General features: G+C 36.5%; 1 protein-coding gene across 9 annotated transcripts in view; it reads right to left on the bottom strand.

Annotated features, from left to right (window-relative positions):
- Positions 1-982: 982 nt before the first annotated feature.
- ppfia3 (PTPRF interacting protein alpha 3) overlaps positions 983-20,299 on the bottom strand; it is a 37,945-nt gene continuing 18,628 nt past the window's right edge. For 7 of the 9 annotated variants that reach the window (XM_058770796.1, XM_058770795.1, XM_058770802.1 and 4 more), the window contains 20 exons: positions 19,303-19,434; positions 17,682-17,744; positions 17,482-17,561; positions 16,555-16,720; positions 16,268-16,461; positions 14,808-15,048; positions 14,588-14,721; positions 14,307-14,458; positions 12,859-12,952; positions 12,686-12,767; positions 12,274-12,474; positions 11,052-11,114; positions 10,415-10,441; positions 9,485-9,660; positions 9,129-9,226; positions 6,229-6,404; positions 4,594-4,662; positions 4,222-4,384; positions 3,084-3,142; positions 983-1,840 (listed from right to left, as the gene is read on the bottom strand). In XM_058770796.1, the coding sequence (XP_058626779.1) occupies positions 3,096-3,142; positions 4,222-4,384; positions 4,594-4,662; positions 6,229-6,404; positions 9,129-9,226; positions 9,485-9,660; positions 10,415-10,441; positions 11,052-11,114; positions 12,274-12,474; positions 12,686-12,767; positions 12,859-12,952; positions 14,307-14,458; positions 14,588-14,721; positions 14,808-15,048; positions 16,268-16,461; positions 16,555-16,720; positions 17,482-17,561; positions 17,682-17,744; positions 19,303-19,434 (2,358 nt within the window). In that variant the 3' untranslated portion in view covers positions 983-1,840; positions 3,084-3,095. Of the gene's footprint in view, positions 1,841-3,083; positions 3,143-4,221; positions 4,385-4,593; positions 4,663-6,228; positions 6,405-9,128; positions 9,227-9,484; positions 9,661-10,414; positions 10,683-11,051; positions 11,115-12,273; positions 12,475-12,685; positions 12,768-12,858; positions 12,953-14,306; positions 14,459-14,587; positions 14,722-14,807; positions 15,049-16,267; positions 16,462-16,554; positions 16,721-17,481; positions 17,562-17,681; positions 17,745-19,302; positions 19,435-20,299 lie in introns of those variants that run through there. The other 2 variants (XM_058770800.1, XM_058770804.1) reach the window with 2 other exon arrangements.

Genomic DNA, 20,299 nt, shown 5'->3' with positions numbered 1-20,299 from the left:
GAAGGCTTTCTCGTGAGTGTCCTTCAAATGACTGTGCCTCTTCAGATTCAGTGTCAGCTACGATGGTTCACCCATGTACTGTTTACTCAGCAAATGTTACAGAAATACAGTCAAAAAATGAGTGTTGGATGAAATGAACTGTAGTCCAATTCCTTGGTTACTGTATTAAGAAAGCTGTGGAAGTGTTTTTTCACATCGAGTCATTGTAATAAAGTATTATGTAATCTTTGTAAGGTAGATACTTTTGTATATGTTTTTTTACGAAGTAGATGGAAGAGCGAGAGGGGCTTTAGTAAAACACAAAGTGGAATATATGAATATGTGATTGTAGTTCTATTTGTTTTGTAATAAAAACCAAGAAGTACTTTGATTTGCAGTCGTGGAATTCAAACAAATCTCTCCTCGCACACAAATGAACGCCGAACTCTTCAGTACCATTAGGAACACTTTATTTTATTTTGATTTTCATCATTATCATCATTATCATTATTGTTTACTTTGCAGACATCATTTTCAATTTGAATCACTGTCATCCTCATCAACAGTAATGGTTTGTTTTGAAATCATAACACAATTTTGTCAAAATTTACACATACAAGTAGCATATTTTAATGACCATGTTTTTTAATATTTCATATTTACGCTTTAAACTAGATAAAATTAAATTACAGTCAGAATTATTAAATGAACATGTACATACAGTTATTCAATACATACATAAAGAAAATAAATATAGTTATCATAAAAATAAAAAATAAAAATGAAAATACACACATTTTACAAATTGTTCCCCAAGCTCTTAACCTCATATGTTAATGTACACATAATTTTTATTTTTAACTTCATATTGTCTTATTCCTCGAAGGTTTTAGTTCGTTGTCGTCTTGGTTGTTTGACATGCATCGCAACACAGAAGCTAAACGTTTTCTCTCACTTTGGCCCTCCCTCCCACCCCGTCCCCCCATCCCCTCGTCCCCCCGTCCCCCCGTTTCTCTTATCCTCGGTTCACCTCTTGTCGTTCTTTTTTATGGCTTGCGTTGTTAGAATGATTCTGTCCATCAGGACTCGTGTCTGCTGGTCACTTGCTTTGTCCGCAAGCATCTATCTATCTGCCACCACCAGCTTCCCTTCATTCGTTGACTCTCTCTGCTGACCTTTAGTCTTTAATCTAAATGTTTGAAGATTAAAAAAAAACATCTAGTAGTAATTGAGCAAGAATTGTGCCCTTGGCAGCCTCACGCGTAGCTCTCGCTGCGGTCTTTCTCAGCTTGTGCTGATTGAGAAACACATACAGCCAAGTCTTGGCCTCACACAGCCTGGCCCCTCGACTGTGCTCTTAAGTACACTTCCTCTGAACCTTACCGTATGTAAACATCCCTGAAGTCCAGGTTGAGTTGCCACAAACATCCTTTGCTATCGAGAGACTCAAGAGACCAATTGCAGGTGGTCAACGAAAGCCATTCTGAGGAACTAGGGCTGCGGGCAGCGCCATTGAAACGAAGGATGGAAAGACGAGAGAGTTCATCTACAGATGTCCCATCAGCACAGACACAGGAAGTGAGAAGAGAGAACGACAGAAAGAAAGATTAAACAGTCATCCGATTCCTCCAACCATCCCATTTCTTACCACTCTCTTGTGTCGTACATTCTTCATGTCTTTTGTCCTTTTTTTGCTCTTTTTTTTTCTCTTTCTCCATCCCTCTTCTGTTATTGCAGAATGGTCAGACCAGTAGAGTTATATTTATAAATGTATATATTCATTGCTTTTATTCTGCTTATCCCCCCTCCTCCCCGTGAATGAAATGTAAAGCCGGTTCCAGCTCTCTGACAACGGCGCCTCCTGTGTGCGAGAGACAGAATTACGACACATTGTCACCATTTCGTGTCCTGACGATCATTGATAAAGCATCAATAAAGTCTGATTTATGGAAGCCAATTTCCACCACAAAAAATCATGTCGTAACTGAGATAAAGACGCAACTGAGATAAGTCGTAACTGAGATAAATACAAAATTATGTAAAAATTGAGATAAAAAGTCATAATTATGATAGAGCTATTACACTGAGGCATAATTATGAAATGAAAAGTTAAAACGATGACATTCAAAGTCGTAATTGACATAAAAAGTTGAAATTATGAGTAAAAATGAACTTTTTCATGTCACTTAATGACTTAGTATGTCAACTTCTTCCTGACAAATTGATCAAATATTAAGTCGTAACTGACAAAAAAAAGTTATGAGTTCAATCAAAACATTTCAGCTTGGTATGTCATAACATTATTTACATTTGATGTCATAATGTCAAATAAAATTTAGCAATGCATTATTATTTTTCCTGCGTGGTGAAAATGGGCTTCCGTACAGATGGAATCTGCAGACTGTTTTTTATGTTTTCTGATCTGAATTTAGGAGAAATTGAACATTTTAAACTTGGTAAACGTGTTAAATCAGCTGAAAGTATTACACTATTGGTAGCTGGATTTATTATCATAAATGAACAAACGAGGGTTGTTTGTGCGTGAAAGACTTAAGAATTCTACAAAGTTTTGTGGCCACAGATTCCATGTGAATGATTCACAAAGCACATGATGAATTTCAATAAAAACATGAAAAGCAGCATCCTTTCCAAAACAAGTTTAACGACACAGACATATAAAAGGCATGCAAAATACGGAGGTGTCTACTCCGTTACAGCAACCCAAGGAAACCCAACAGAATGCTAAAAGTGCTTCAGTCAAACTCTTAAATGAGCAAATTTTCATGATTTGGTATTTACAGGCATCAGCAGAGGGTAATCATTGGTAGTGGTGTACCGCAAATCTTGGGGGCCCTGCCCACACATGGTCATTAAATACTTTCATGACATACTTTTCTCTTTATCCTGTTCTGTTCAAAAAAAATTTATTTAGCTTTCTAGATTTAGAAAGTCTGGTAGGCTATATTAAAAAAAAAGAATTATATATATATATATATATATATATATATATATTTTTTTTTTTTTTAAATAATTATGTACAATAATATATCTATGTAATTGAAAAAAATATATTTAAAAAAAAAAGCTAGCTAGTCATGTCTCACCTTTGCAGTCCCTCAACAGGAGTAGGTCCTTACTGAGCCAGACTCTGCCCTTGGAGATGCTGAAGAAACAGATAAGTGAGAGATGTAGTTGTAAAATGTATTTCTAAACAGCATTATACAGCATTCACTTCAGCACCACTTTCTCATAAGGAAACAATCTTCTTACAACGTTTATCTGAAAACTAACACAACATCCCCCTGTCATAAAGTTATTTCAGCCCTAATTGCGGGGATTTCCACAAAGCCTCGCTTATCTTCGGGTCTTTAGGTCCAATCTTTCCATTAGTCTTTCCTCGTATTTATCATTTCTTATCTGAATTATGGTATGTCCTATTCTATAGATTGCTGTGAAATAGTATAACGCACTGTATGTCTGCTTACTGGTCACGTGTATGTTATATTATGTATGTTAGTATCTTATAATACACAGAGTGCCATTCAACAATCTGTCAAGCCTACAGAGCATGGGAATTTGGCAAAATCCTCCAAAATGAGATCAAAACAGCCACTTTAATGCTTAGCACGCAAGTGCTCCTGGGAAATGGCCTGTGCCATTTCCTGATCCCATCGCCTTCTTTCTCTCTGACTACTTGCTTGTGAAATAAAAGCATTACATTTTGCTAGCGAAAAATTGCTAGCAACCATTTCTAAATACTTAGATCGCTTTTTCAAAATTCTTCACACAGTGAGCACAACAGCAGTCTCCATTGCTGTGACACAAAACTCATACAACTGAATAAGTAATAATACACTGGAATATATTCCTAATTTAAAATTTTTATACTGTAATGTAAACATAAACCATGTAACATTCTGCAGTGAATTCTAAACAGCTGTCGTTCTTGTTTTGTAAAGAAATGTAACAAAAGTAAACACTTGACAAAATGCTACTTGTTCGTGTTTTTAGGTCATCGTTTTTGTGTTTTTGTTGCTTGACAAGCTTTGCTAGTGTTACAGAATTGTTATTGGAAACGACTTGATTTGAGACATCTATGAAGTGTTTTTGCTAGTTTCAGTGCAAGTTGCTAAGGAGAACTGTGTGATGAAGAGTGTTAAAAAAGTGATCTAAGTATTAAGCAATATGTCCTGGCAACTAAAAAACTGTAATAGGATTATTAAAATGAAAAAAGTGTCTCACCATCGCTCTGGACCTTCCTCAGGGTGACTGAGGGGGTAGAGATGGCTGAGGCACGGAAGTTAGCAGGCAAGGTCTCTGAGGAGTCAGAGGTCACGCCCCTCAGATCTTTCTCCCGGAACATCTTCCTCCATGAAGGGGAGCGGGTGAACGTCTTAGTGCCATCCTAAAGGACACGGGAACAGAGGAAAAACAGTCCAGTCAGGTCACTCAAAAGAGACTAATTCTGAACTCGACTATCAGTCATGTCATCAAAATGCATATGACTGTTGAAAGTCCCGTAAGAGGAGTGTCATTGTACTAGTGTATGTATTTCAGTGGTGGGAGGTAAAGGATGATCAACATCCAGCTGTGTTCATGTCCCATGGTGCTCACCTCATCTGGCCTCCTCTCTGTTCCCATGGCGATGAGAGAGTTGTACTCTTTCTCCAGAAGTTGTCGTGCCTGGATGTGGAATAAACATACTTTACATGTAATCAACCCAGTCCGGGCAGGAGTAATGAGTAGGCGCTGCTTATTGTTTGGAGACTTGATGAATCAACAGGGTTTTCATGCAAAAAATGCATCTACTGTATAAATAGTCTGCCTGTATATATAAATATTTATTTTATGAGTAAATTTCATTTATGAGTAAATTGGAATATTACAAAAACAATTTGCGAGGAAAGTAGTGCTTCTATCCCATTTGTTCAAAGAAAAAAAAAAATCACATGACCTGATGTGCATGCAAGAATTTATAACATTTGATCACTTTAAACAAATATGTTTTTTGTATGCGCTTTTTCCATCTGAAATTTGCATAAAAATGCGGACATTGTGATGCATTCACATGTGACAGGTCGAGTTTGAATGAAAACAAAATGATTTTTGATTTATTTTTATACATGATCTGTATTAAATTCCATTTAGTGGCATAATGAATTCCATTTAGTGGAATTCATTATTCCTGACAATATTAAAGAAACAGCTGTAAACTCGTCTCTTCGATGAGCACTGCTGAAAATAATAAATATATCATTTCATCTATTCTTTAATCCCTCCCTGTTCTAGCTTTGAAACAATGTCTGAAACTTTTGTATTGCTAGCCATCATTGTGTTTATTGCCTCCTTAAGATGAATTGCTTTTTTGTATTCCTCATCTGTAATTCGCTTTAGATAAAAGCATCTGCCAAACAGATGAATGTAAATCTAATTTAATGTGTTAGAATATAGGTTTTTACTTTGGAAATGTAATAGGTTACAGATTACAAGTTACCCTATTTAAAATGTACCAAGTAGTGTAACTATTTCAATTACTTCATTAAAGTAATGTAACTGATTACTTTTTGATTGCCTTTCTAAATTTCTAATGTTTTCAACTGTTAATCATTTTCAAACATTGAAAGTAGGAAGGGGTAACCTTACAGTAGTACTCAACACTGATTATTGTCAGATTATAATAATTTAATTTTAATGCACAGCCACCACAAAATCGGACTTTGGCACCTCTTTTTACATTGAGGTTAAAAACAGCTTTAAAATCATAACAGGAAATAGTTTAATAGCTACGATACTGTTTTTGTCAAATCAAAATCAAATCTTTGCATATGGCAGGAAACACTGGCATCTAACAATGCCTTGGAAAAAAATAGTTAAATCTTAAAATAAACACATAAACCCAAATAGGAAATAAAACATTTGTCTAATAAGCATGTGACGTATTGGGTGTCCTAAACTCCTTGAACATTGATGCCTCATAGCATAATTTAAATGTAAATTATGAAAGAAATCAGTTAAATCTGTATGTGGGTGTGTGTGAAAAAATTTAATCGTTTACATTTTCATAAGTAACTGTAATTTAATTATACATTATAAATTTTTTCTCAGTAACTGTAACTGATTACAGTTACATTTATTTTGTAGTTAAATTACGTAATGCCGTTACATGTAACTAGTTACTCCCCAACACTGGTCATGTCTGAATGTGTGTAAAACACAAATACATATTTGTGAGGAGTGCTGTCATTGTACCTGTGTGTTCTGATTGGGTATCTGCAGGAGCAGGGCGAGGTCAGTGTAATCAAAGGTGTCGTCCAGGGCGAGCAGGGCACCGTGCACACCGCTCTCAGTCAGGTTATCTGCATACTCCTTCAAGCCAATGGACTGCACCCAGCACATCACACGCTCGTTTGACCACACCATCACATCTAGACAGGAAACACAAGGGCTGGACTATGAATAGAATTCCAGGAGGGTGTTAACCACTGATTATTATCACTGGATAATCATCGATGTCCATCTTGGGTGATGCCTCTGGATTTCATCTTTTGTTTCAGTAGCTCCAGATCTTTCAGATGGACCTCTTATGGCCAATGCAACATTTGGACACATGTGTTTTTGTTTCAGACAAAGCCTTTGTCTCTGTTTTGTATTTCCAGGGGATTGCATGGGCTTTGCATTTGTTTTGTTGATTCAGCTTCTCCAAACCAAAGTTCAAAGGAAGGAATGCAATCATGGAAAACAGTCAAACCGTTCCTACCGAGTCATTTAATATGATGGTGACTATATTAAAACACCCTCACAGCTTCAGATAACTGCATATTCTGTAGATTTCTGTCTGTAAAGGGTGGAAAAACTGTTAATGACAACATGCCATGAACTAGGGGCCCGGTTTAGCCAGTATTGCTACTGTTAAATAAAACTAAATCTACTACAAACAATTGTCACTGACTGAAATAAAGCTGAAAAAGAAAGTTTTATTAGATGAAAAACGGCAACTAAGAAAAAATTTGAAATGTTGCCTTGGTTTGAAATAAAATAAGTTGAAGTTAAAGTGTTAAATTGCAAAGACTAAAATGGAAATAAAAATAAAGCTAAATAAAAATATTTAAAAACTAATAAAACTGACATAAAATTACTAAAACTACAATATAAACATAAAAGCTAATTCCAAATATTAATAAATGCTATTATGCCAAAATAGCACTTGGTTACATGTCTTAATAACCACAGTTAATCATGCAGAAATATCCAATAGATCTGGCTATTGATTGTTTTAGTGTGTTTTCATGTACTGTAGTTGGAAATGCACTGATTTTAAAATAACAATAACTGATACATGTCTAACATTAAAACTCTACTTTATCTTTTAAATAAAAAATAAAACGCTATAAACAATTGTTTGGAATACAGCAGGTACATGTAGGCATCAAAACATTGCAGTATTGTACAGTATGAAAAATGGAAATTAATTTTGACATTTACTAAAGATTACATCTAACTGTTTTAAATTATTAGTATTTTTAAAGACTCAATTTGCATGTAGCAATGCTCACAAAAGTATCCATGCACTACAGTGAGCAGAGAGATGTGTGCATGCAAAGCTATTCACTCATGCTTAATATAGTCTCAAATGGCATGAAGGCATCTGTGTTGCTACGCGATGAATAACTTCTAGATCAGCGAAGGCATCTGTTTCTAATCAAGGTACTGAATGAGGCGGTAACTGCACCTTTAAAACAACTCACAACTGTGAGATTAATAATGCGATCTGTGCATTGTGCTTTGATCAGTTGACTCTTCGAATGTGAAATCTCTATTGTGCCATTGAATCCTGCGCATAATGGAAGGCTGGGCCACTCAACGCTTTCCAGACGTCATTGCTGGTAATGTATGTTATTATTAACAAACGCACTCTGTGTAAACACCCTTCCTCTCTCTCTGCCATATTCTCATTCACTGTCTGATGTTTTGATGAACAGAACATTCCACATGTGACTGTTTTGTTTGTGTGCTTTTTTCCCTTTTGTACATTTTGCTTATCAGACTGTTCTGCTGTATGAATTGATTGATGATGCAAAGCAAAGATTAACATGATAAAACCCAAAGAGATCTTGGAAAACCACCTGAAAACGTCATGAAATTCCTGCTCTACCAGCTTAGACCAACTTGGACTTCTGTGCTCACGCAGACTGGTTTATGCTGGTTTAGTACTGGTCTCACTGGTGGATCAGTATAACTCAGAAAGCAAAACTAAGCAAGTTTTGAAGGACAGTCTTCCTGGATGAACTAGTTAGTGTAAAGGAATGAAGAAAAAAGTACACTAGCAATCAAAAGTTTGGGGCTGAGAAAGATTTTTATAGACTCTTATTCTTGCTCACCAAGGCTACATTTATTTTTCTGAAAACAACTGTGAAACTCATTTCTTTCAACACACAGATGCAGAAACAAACATGTGTATGTTTGTAGAGTAATTTACAACAGCTTCCAACGTTGCTCAACCAATCAGAATCAAGGACTGGAACTATCTGTTTTAGAACTGATATTTTAAAACAAACCCCACAACAAATAAATAAATAATAATAAATTAATAAAAAATCTCTTCATATAAACAAACTAAGTCTTTGCCTGTGGTCTTTCCATTGGAAATTAGAGGTAACCACTGTATTTTAATCACAATACAAACAGAGATGCTTCATACATGCAGCATACATAGTTTTTAATCTAAATTAGACTGTATAATTTTGAAATTTGAAGCAAACACGGAATGGTCTGACTTTTGCTTGATCCTACACTATACTTGAAACTATACCACACAAAACAAAATCAGCAGACGGGCTACATGAGAACACAAATTCACTCTGAGATCTCAGCTGATTTGAATCAAATTTGTATCGATTTTTTACTGGATCAGGGTGCACTGTTACATCCCTAAACAGTACTGTAGTAGATTATAAAAATATATATTTAATAAATATTTGCAAGCTACAATAGTGTTAATAGTGTGTTACGGGCACCAACATGCCATGCAAGTGACCAGCATCATACGCAACATGGACAAGAAAAACCCCTACAATGACACTGTACCCTTGTACTCAGTGTTAGGCATCTCTGTTAGCAAAGATAAGCAAAAAAAAAAGAGAAGAAGGAACCTTTATTCTGGTGCTGGCTCTCATCTCTCCTCCTCTCCAGCTCCTTGCGGTCATAATTGAGGCGCTTCAGGCACATGATGCCATAATGCAGGCTCACCCTGTGGGGTCAAAAGGTCACAAGGATCAAGAGAGAGGTTGCGGGGCTATCTAAATTCATTAGGATACGCTACCCTGACAAACTGTTACAAGAGCTGACCCCAGGCCCATTAGAGACTAGGAAAGGCCCTAAGACACACACCTGCACCATCAGAATAACTGATTGGCATTAGATGGAATGAGATTAGGAATGATAAAGAGAAGGAATAATGAAGCGTGTGACAGCATTTAACAGATGGGGAGAGGGAGTCAGAAAATACCTGTGGAAACTGTCCACCATTTTCAGCTGCCCACGCAGCTCTTTCTTGGTCAGATGGTCCAACATGCGGGCATCCACCAGTGACTCCATGAAGTAGCTCCTGTACTGAGGCAAACCCAGACTGGGCAGCCAATCATTGCCCACCCACTCATGGTTCATATCTCCATAAGCCAGGATCTACCACAAAGGAAGGCCAAAAAAACATGCTTTCTATCACAACTGTATTCCAGTTCATTCATTACAATGTGTATTTGATGCTTACAAATCCAAACTTTAAGGCTTAAAAATAAAGTTCTGGGCCAGTCACTTGCCTTATTGGATTAGCACTATATCTTCCTTTTTTATCATAAGTTCATACATTTTTATGCCTAGCATAAAACAGTGTTGTTATTGTTGACAAAAGCTAAAACTAAAAATATTAAAATCATTTTGCGTAACTGAAATAAAGGAATATATATATATATATATATATATATATATAACATAACTAAACTAAGATTCATATTTAATAGAAAATAAATAAATTTTATTTAAATTTTAAATAAATATGAAATAACAAACATATTATTTAAAATGTAAAATTGTAAACAACATTGCATTATTTTAACATTTTATTTATTTTATTTTATTTTATTTTATTTATTATTATTGAATATTGGTTTAAAATTTGGAAAATCAAAAATTTTAAATCTGAAATTTAAATGAATAAAACAGACACATTTATATTTTTTGGTCTTGAGGCCAGAAAAAAATCCTTACTGTTGATCTCTGACCTACCTTCCATTTATCAAAAAGGAAACAGCAGTTAAGTGATTCTATGTGATTTTGATCCGAATACACACTTCATTTACTCTTAAAGATAATTTAGTCTCAACTATCTGATGGCACCAACAGTTTGAAAGTGTTTAATGGACGTATTGACGTTACTCACCTGATCCCAGCTAATCTCTTTCAGCTCCTTGTGTGCGGAGGTGATAGCATGATAAGAGAGAGGTGAGGAAGAGGAGATAAGGAACGCAGCAGACGGGCAGCAGGAAAGACACATCGATGGACAGGAAGAGGAAAGAAGAATGAAGAGGGAAAGCAGGAAGAGAGGTACAAAGGGAGGAACAGTTTGTTAGTGACCGGGTCATTAGTTGGAAGCAGTTCACACTGAAACAGAAAAAAGAGGGAAAGTTGAGGATGTTCAACGCTACAGCCTAGCCAGACACACAGAGGGGGAGAGAGAAAGAGAGAGACACATCAACACATGTCCGATCACTCCACTCTCTCCTCGTGCCGCCTCTCATACTGTCCACTAGGGGGCAGAGCGCTTTACAATCCAACACTCCTGGTGTTTTTTTATAGAGATGAAATTTACTTTTAAAAAACTGGGGGGGGGGGGAGATGCAGGACAGTCTAATTAATACAGAAAATATTCACAAAATGAATATCGGTTCCAATGCAGTAAAACATCAAAAACGGTCAGAAGTGCAGTCGTTGGTGGGTAAGGGGTTTTGTGTCAATATTCAGTAATCTAGTCAGGCATCAACAAGTACTGACAGAATGCAAAAAGTGTGGCTACTAACTGGTTTGGTTGCTGCGGTCAGGGACTCCATCTCAGCGTGGGTCATCCACACATTACTGGTTGACTGTGGTAAGAAATGAAAACAACACAATCATGATTACTGTTTATTAGTATTGTTTGGTAAGGTGAAAATGTCTATGATCACACAGGAAATCAGGGATTCAGACTCTAATGTTTAATAAGAACAACAAAGTCATTTTATGATATAAAATGAATACAAAATATTCATGATGCTGTACTCTTTCTAGGCCACTAATTACAAATAAATAAAGTAAATATGTAATACTGATCATGTGACTTTTTGATCATTCTGTAATCAAGTTGGGGAATATGAGTTCATACAGCTCAAATGCTGCTGTCAATAAATGAAAAAAAAAAAAAAGAAGGAAAACATTGCAATTTGACATTTACACTACCTTTCAAAAGTCTGAGGTATTTTTATAGTATTTTTCTTTTTTAAAGGAATTAATACTTTCATTCAGCAAAGGACGTATTAAACAGGAAAGACAGCTAAGACTTTTACATTGTTATAAAAAATTGTTTCAAATAAATGTTATTTTGAACTCTTTAATATATTATAATCAAAACAGTTATTCTAAAATAATATTTCACAATATTACTGTTTTTACTGTATTTTTGATCAAATATGTAAATGCAGCCTTGGTGAGCATAAGAGACTTCTTTCAAAACCATTTAAAAATCTTACTCACCCCAAACACTTGAATGGTAGTGTATTTTCATTTTTCATTTGAACTTTTCACTTAATTTTTTTTGCTGATAATATAATGTGTAATAAAACTAAATTAAATAAAATGATAAACAGAGGTATTTTAATTGTGATCTCAGTTTTTGGACCCCACTGTATAATTATTAAAGAATCCTCCTCTTTTATGGTGCATTTAGCATATGTAAGTGTGTGTGTGTGTGTGTGTGTACCTGTTTCTCTATTCAGGTGGGGACTTAAACCTGAAGACACACATACTGATGGGGACTCGTGTCACGGTGGGGACCTAAATTGAGGTCCCCACAGGTAAACAAGCTAATAAATCACACACAATGAAGTTTTTTGAAAATCTAAAAATGCAGAAAGTTTCCTGTAAGGGGTAGGTTTAGGTGTAGGGCAATAGAATATACAGTCTGTACAGTAGAAAAAGCATTACGCCTATGGAGAGTCCCCACAAGGATGGAAAACCAGACGTGTGTGTGAGTGTGTGTGAGCGTACGGAGCGTGTGCTGGCCGGGGCCGAGGGGCTGGTCAGGGACACCATCTCCTGAATGGCCAGTCTCAGTTTGAGGCGGTGCAGAGGGTTACTGATGCCGATCTCTCTCTGGATCTCTGTGTCTGACAGGTTAGCCATGATGGCTCCACTCTTCACGTTAGCACGACAGGCTGCCACGTACCATGCCGGCATGCCCACCCACAGCTAAAAGAGAGAGAGAGGTGACCTTTAGGAAAGCACAAAACAAAAAAAGTGCTAACAGGAAGCGCCTTTTCTCAGGACATCAAAGTTACAGAGAATGCAAGTAGATAGTCTGAAACAATAATGCCATATTTTTAAACATAATAGCACATATCAATGTAAAACTAATCAAGCCACTTTCTATCCATTGCAACGCTCAGATATGGAGTCATACTTCCAGCCAGGAGACAACAGTGGGTCCATCCCAAGATGCAAAGGGTAGCCCCTGTCGGCATGCCTCCTCCAACAGTTCATGCCTAAAGGAAAGGGAGAGATGTATATTCAGTACAAGGAATAAGAAACAGAGTGACAAGAAAGACTACACAAGAGTAGTTAGAGTAACATTACTTCTTCTTGCTGCGACGGTCCTTGTCCACCGGACCGGCCATCTTAGTGAGTCCGAGGGGATCCACAGAGCCCAGGTCATCTGAGGGGGTCGAGGCTACAGGAGGCACAAAGAGGTTAAGGGCGGCAGTTAAATGAACACTTTACTGCCCATTAAAGGAACATTAAGATGTTGAAAACAGTTTATCCTGATGCAGTTATCAATAACGCAAATTTGCAATGATTACCATTTTTACATTGTTATATAATAATATTTGGTAATCAATTGCATACTACAGATATAGTTTAGAGGGCTTGTTTAGAAACCAGATCTGTTTCTTGAGCAGCAAATCAGCATATTAGAATGATTTCTGAAGAATCATGTGACACTGAAGACCAGAGTAATGATGCTGGAAATTCAGCTTTACCATCACAGGAATAAACTACAACTTAATATGTGACTCTGGACCACAAAACCAGTCTTAAGTGTCAATTTTTAAAAATTGAGATTGATAGTTCTCCTGGAATCTGAGGGTGCAAAAAAATCTAAATATTGAGAAAATCACCTTTAAAGTTGTCCAAATGAATTATGTTCTTAGCAATGCATATTACTAATGGTAAGAAATTTACAAAATATCTTCATGCAACACGACCTTTACTTAATATCCTAATGATTTTTGGCATTAAAAAAATCGATAATTTGGACCCATACAATCTATTTTTCTCTATTGCTACAAATATACCCCAGCAACTTAAGACTGGTTTTGTGGTCCAGGGTCACATATATTAAAATAAAAAGATTTTATTAATAAAAAATATTTTTAATAAAAATTAAATTTTTATAATATTTCACAATATTACTGTGTTTGCTGTATTTTTTGATCAAATAAATGCAGCCTTGGAAAGCATAAGAGAACACATCTTACCAAGCACAAGCTTTTAAATGCTAGTGTGCATACTGCATATATAAATCATACAGTTTTTCTGTTCCAGGAGAATGAACCAAAAATAGTGATTTTTGTCAAATCAAATGCTCTCTGATATGTCTCTGAGCCCTTTGATATGTCCCAAGCAAACAAATGGTTTCATTAGGAACAAGTCAGCAATTTCTAAGGAGCTTTAAGGAACGTTTCCAGAGAGTTTAAGCATATCCCTCTGATTCTGTACAAGTGATAGTTATGTTGTCAAGCACTTTTTTGTTTTTAAACGGATAGTTCACCCAAAAATGAAAATTCTGTCATTAATTACTCACCCTCATGTTGTTCCAAACCTGTAAGACCATCTTCAAAACACAAATTAAGATATTAATCTCCCCCCGAGTCGCCATCTGCCGTCAAAAATATCTTAATTTGTGTTCTGAAGTTGAACAAATGTCTTCCAGGTTTGGAACGACATGAGGGTGAGTAATTAATTACAGTATTTTCATTTTTGGGTGAACTATCCCTTTAAGTATTTTTTTAAGTTAGACTCACCGAGAGATGCTGACTCGCGTCCAGGCTGACCCATTCGGACCTTATCCTTCTTCCCAAAGAGCCGGCCGATGGAAGACTTGATGCTTTTCTTTTTGCTGGCCTTGTGGAGGGAGTCCTGGCTACTGTTTGAGCTGCTGCCATCAGCGGAGAGGCTGGAATCCACAGAGAGAGACAGGGAAAGGTCACTTAAAAAAGGCTGAAGTGTGAAGGGAAAGACATTTTGTACAGTGCAATCTCAGTCCTATGTAAAGATGGATTTCAGGCTGGGCCTTTTAATGCACCTGCGAAACTCGCGACTGTCATCCAACATTGCACCAGGGTGAGTGTGTGTCATCCTGTCCAATCGCAGTGCACGAGGGGTGGGAGGAGGGGTGGAATCCAGAAGGGCCAGGGACCTGTCGTCATCTTTGTTGTTCTGATGGGCAGAATGGAGTCAGCTGTTTGCACATTTATTCAGTGTGTGATAGCAATGCTTGTGAATAATCACACACACACTCCTACCTGTCTGTCTGTCTCGCGCGCTGGGGAGTGGGGCAAGCGGGGCGTTGAGTGCCCGGAGCTGGGTGGAGAGGGCGATGCCAGGGTGGAGGATGTGAGGGATGGGGGGATGAAGCCACGGCCTGTGCTGTCCCGTCCCAGAGAGGTCGGGGGGACTGGAGGGCCATCCAGAGCCACGCTGCTGACTCTGCTCTCGATTTCTTCAGCACGAAGCTCTGTGCTCTCCTTCTCTTCCTGAATCAGCCTGAAGAAAATATGAAGGGAGGGTAAGACAAAGGCTTCTGTAGGTATCATGAGGCTAAATTCAAGACTTTTTAAAGGCGTGTTCACACCAAAAATGATATCTATAAATATAACTATACGTATAACTATATTAGCATTAACAATGGACGATACTGTTCTTTTTATCATAAGCTTGCTTTGCAGTTTTGTCATCTACCATTTTAAATGCCTGAGCTCTTTAAAGTAAGATGGATTCTGGTTGGCTGTCAAATATAGTTATAGTTATTGTCCTTGGTGTGAAAGGTGTAAACCTTTTCAAAGACCACCTAAATGGAAATAGCTATCATATTTTTATTTAACATATTTTAAATTCCTAGGGAATACACATATGGTAACAAATGGAAACTTACAAACTCAAGCTCTTCAGTGCCACTAATAGAGCATAAAATACAAATTTACCTTAAATCTACTTAAATCCAACACAAGTGCTGTATTACAACATTAAAAATTAATACAAATATGAAAAAAAAAACACTTATGGCTCCAATTTCAGGCCTTGAATTTAAAAAAAAACTATATATTTTTTTTTAATAAAATACTTTTTTATATTTACAAAATCCAACGGACAGAGAGAATGAAACAAAGAGAAATAAACCAAACTTTAGGTTGGTAAATGTCCATCAATCTACTAGTTAGTTAGTCAGTGCTTACTAGTCTGTTCTAAAAAAAAACCCACAAGTATGAAGTTAGTAATTTTTTGTTGTTTTTTTGAAAGATATTAATACTTTTATTTAGCAAGGGTGCATTAAATTGATCAAAAGTAACAGTAAATATTTCTATTTCAAATAGATGTTGTTCTTTTGAATGTTAGAAGAATCATGTTTTTTTCACAAAAATATTAAGCAGTATAGCATCTTTGCCATCACAGAAATGAATTACATTTTAAACCACATTTAAATAGATAAACCATTAATTATATTTATCTATGTACATTTACATATATTGCCGTGTGTAAAACTTCCAATCAGGGTGAGGTGAACTCAAAACTAGCAGCGATTTCTTTCTGAAAATACTTTCATGCACAGAGGTTCCCTGCCATATACTCTCCTTATCGAGTGTCTCTTCTGCTGTTTCCCATTAACCTCCCTTTCTGAGCACTCTCCATTTCAAATGTCTTTCCCATTAAATTAAAGTTTATTTTTCAAGCGGTCTCAAGGTTCCTCTGTCTCGAGTAAACTCACTTAATCTCTTTGTTGATGGCCTCCAGCTGCTCCTGCAGCATGATAGCGAGAGTCTGCACATCTGTCTGGCCGCTTGGTGAGAGCAGCTCCGATCCGAAGAGCGTCTCACGATCCTCTTCATCATCAGAACACCTGTCCTCCACGCCGCCCTCGAACCCAGTGCCCAGCAAAGCTCCGCTGTCCCAGTCGCCATACTGCACATGAGAAAGGTAAGAAGAGACTAGTTTAATTTGACATTAAGCCATTTTTAGTCATTTATTAGCAGGTTCATACAAAGATGTTCTCACTTTGCTAGTGTCCTCCCTTGCCCCGCCCCAGCGTCCACGATGAGCCCGTCTGACCACGCCTCCTGTGCCTGTGTTTCCATAATGATCTAGGTGGGTGGTGGAGCCAGCAGGAAGTGATCCACCTCCCTGAGAGTACCTCAGCTCCAGAGCACTTCCTGGCAGAGACCTAATAGAGACACACAGGAGGCCACAAAATCAAAACTGCCCCTATTTATGGTCAGTGTTTGCCCACTTTTCACATAAAATCATCCTGCCCTATGTTTTTCCTTCAATAAATATTTTGTTAAACTCAGAAATAAAAATACTGTTTATAAGTTTGTGGCCAGTAAGGTTTTGTAATGTTTTTCATAATTTGAATGTTAAAGTAAAAAGAGTAATATTGTGAAATATTATTAGAATTTTAAATAACTTTTCTATTTTAAAATTGATTTCTATAATTTAATTCTGTAATTTTACCCTGTGATGGCAAAGCCGAATTTTCAGCTGCATTTACTCCAGTTTTCAGTGTCACATGATGCTTCAGAAATCATTATAATATGCTGATTGGATGCATTTCTGATTATTATCAATGTTAAAAACAATTGTGCTGCTTAATATTTTTGTGGAAACCAGGATACTTTTTTTTTCAAGGTTCTTTGGTAAAAAGAAAGTTCTTTTAGAAAGAAAGACTTTATTTGAATAGTAATATTTTGTAACATTATAACTTTACTGTCACTTTTGATCAATGTATTAATAGTAGTATTAATTATATTTAAAAAAAATCTTACTGAACCCAAGCTTTGAATGTTACATACCGAAGTAAAACTGATTGTGAATGTCTTATCATGGCAACGTCAGCATAAAGAAGGAATGAAGCAGTCACATACTTTGACATAAATGACTTACTGGTCTTTTAAAAGAAGACAGCAGAAATGTTATGCGTCTTACCGTGAGTAAGAGGAACCTGGTCTTCCTCTCAGCTGGTCCAGCTCTAGTTGAAGCCTCTCCAGCTCTGCAATCAGTTGATCCTGGGAGGAAAAAATATATTAGTATCAGATAATGTAGCCATCTGGACAAAGGTCAATTGAACAGACCTGTATTTTCTTTTCTTTTTTTACAAAAGCATTATAGTTTAAAGAGAAAAATACCTTGTTCGCTAAGAGATCATCTTGGATCTTCTTCATGTTAGCGAGTTCCTCAGAGAGAGCGTTCTGTAACACATTACACCAGATGCTTACATATAAATTCATTCAGTTGTAAGGTTTTCTTTTATCCAAATTAATCTTGTGTGTTCCTTGGGAAACCCATGACAGTGGCATGGTTAGTATCATGGTAGGATGGGTCACAATGGAGAAATACCTGATCAGTCAACCAACTAGTCAGGTGTGGTTCGCTAGTTTAGATTATAATTTTTTTTATTTTTTTTGGTTTTGATATGGTTTTGCTTAAATTAGCATACCATCTGAGTGTGCCATGTTTAGCCGTTCGCTAGTTTGTAAGTCAATACCAGAGGGATATCAGTGGTTCAACCGTAATTTTATGAAGCTACGAGAATACATTTTTGTGCGCGAAGAAAAAAAAAAACAAGCCACAGTGCGTCCGGGTTCTACGTTAGAACGCCGGCTCTTGCAGCTAGTTTCCAAGCAGAGGAATGCACACACATGCGTCATGGTACTCTCATGAACACGCATCGAAGTCTGACACGGAAGAGAAGAAATTGTTGAATAAAGTCTTTTTTTGTTTTGTTTCTTTGCACACAAAAAGTATTCTCGTAGCTTCATAACATTAAGGTTGAACCACTGATGTCACATGGACTATTTTAATGATGTCCTTACTACATTTCTGGGCCTTGAGCATGTCAGTTGTGTTGTCTATGCAAGGTCAGAAAGCTCTCGGATTTCATAAAAAATATCTTAATTTGTGTTCCGAAGATGAAGGAAGGTCTTACAGGTTTGGAACGACATGAGGGTGAGTAATTAATGACAGAATTTTCATTTGCGAGTGAACTATCCCTTTAATTCTTAACAAAAATCAAATAATCAGTAATAATAATTAGCTATAAAACAATGAATAAAAATAATTACTTAAAATTATAAGCAGAAAAAATATAGGCAATATTTTATTATTTTTCTATGACGTTCTAGACCTAGAAATCATACTTTTGAAATTTCCTCATATTTACATGACCTTCAGATCCCTGAGCATCTTGTGTTTTTAAAACAGTATGCTGGGTTAAAAATAGCTTTCCTAACTGTTAAAAATGCATCTTGAGACTTGCGCTTCTTCAAACTGTTTTTGAACATGCCTTTTGTAAATGGCCTCTTACAAACACATCCAACTGTGCTCAGAAGAACCAGAAAAAGCATAATTATACTTCGTCGAAACTGATTGGTTAACTACAGTGGTTGTTCAGGCATCCTACAACTAGTAGATTTTGAAAATATGTGGTTTGGCACATTCCTAGGCCACTCCAGTCTCACGTCTTCTGTTTCTGACATTAAGCGCAAATTATGTTTCAGCCATTTATCACGGACTCTCTGATGAGAAACGCACTGAGCATGAAACACCTGCTTTTGTGCTGAAATAATGAGGGAGGACACATAGAGGAAGCCTGGAACTCCTATTAGACACAAACATAATTGAGGCAACATCTGGATTTTTGAAGCAAACGTCAAAGATGTGGTGACATGTCAAGGCCATTTTTCTGTTTTCTGGATGTGTATGCAACGTTGTCAAGGAAATCTAATCTGAAATTGTGGAGGATCACACCTTCTCCTCCAGGGCAGCCATTCTCTCCTTCAGGTGCAGCTGCAGTCTCTCATTGGACTCTGACAGAAGCTTGTCCACCGTGTCAGAGAGACGCTTGTTGTGTTCGTCATTCATCCGCTCCCTCTGCCTCGCCTGAAGGAGGGGAGTGAAAAAGAGAGGGAAAAGTCACGGAAAGAGAAAAATGGATGATGACTTTTGAGTATATACTTGACAAACAGTGAATGAAAGATATGTGAGATTGATGAGAGATTACGCTGTGTGATTTCATGACTGTTTTGATTCTTATTAGTATATTTTGCTCCCACCAGATGGGGGTCCACTACAAGAAATGTGTTTCTTAGATCAGTTTTTTACAAGCTAGAAGTCAACTTTAAATATAAATCGACTGTATAAACCACTTGTTTTTTAGAATATGAAAATGTAAAATGCTAAAAATGTTTTTATTTTTTTATTTTTCCACATGTGCTCATATGTATTCATACATCTACCTGTAAAATTGTTTTCAGATGCACCAGATGAGTTTTTTTTTTTATTTTACCTGTATTTGAAATATACTTTAACATATTTAAATATTTACATACAAGTACATTTTAAATATTTACAATATTTAAAATATAATTAAGCATTTTAAAATCAACATATTTATCAAATGTACTTTTTTATTTCAAAAGAATTACAGGTTGCAGATGTTAGCTCATTGAGAAATTCATAATGTAACATTTGTGAATCAAACAAAAAATTATATTTTCGCTTATGTCATACTCAATGTTTCTGCATTTGTATTTTAATTTCCGAATAATCAGGTTTTTTAATGTGTTAAAGTCCTTGCACACTGAGTCCGAAATTCTCATCTGGAATTTTGGCACGCTAAAAAACAAACACGACCTTGTGTCAATCACGTTTACACACTGCCTCCAAAACATTCGTCCGTCATAAAAAAATTTGTATCGGGTTCAATTTTCTGCATTTTTCGCATCCGTAGCAAGCAGAGGTGTTT

Source organism: Onychostoma macrolepis, chromosome 03 (assembly GCF_012432095.1).
Source record: "Onychostoma macrolepis isolate SWU-2019 chromosome 03, ASM1243209v1, whole genome shotgun sequence".
Taxonomy (NCBI): domain Eukaryota; kingdom Metazoa; phylum Chordata; class Actinopteri; order Cypriniformes; family Cyprinidae; genus Onychostoma; species Onychostoma macrolepis.
This window is presented reverse-complemented; position numbering and strand designations above follow the sequence as displayed.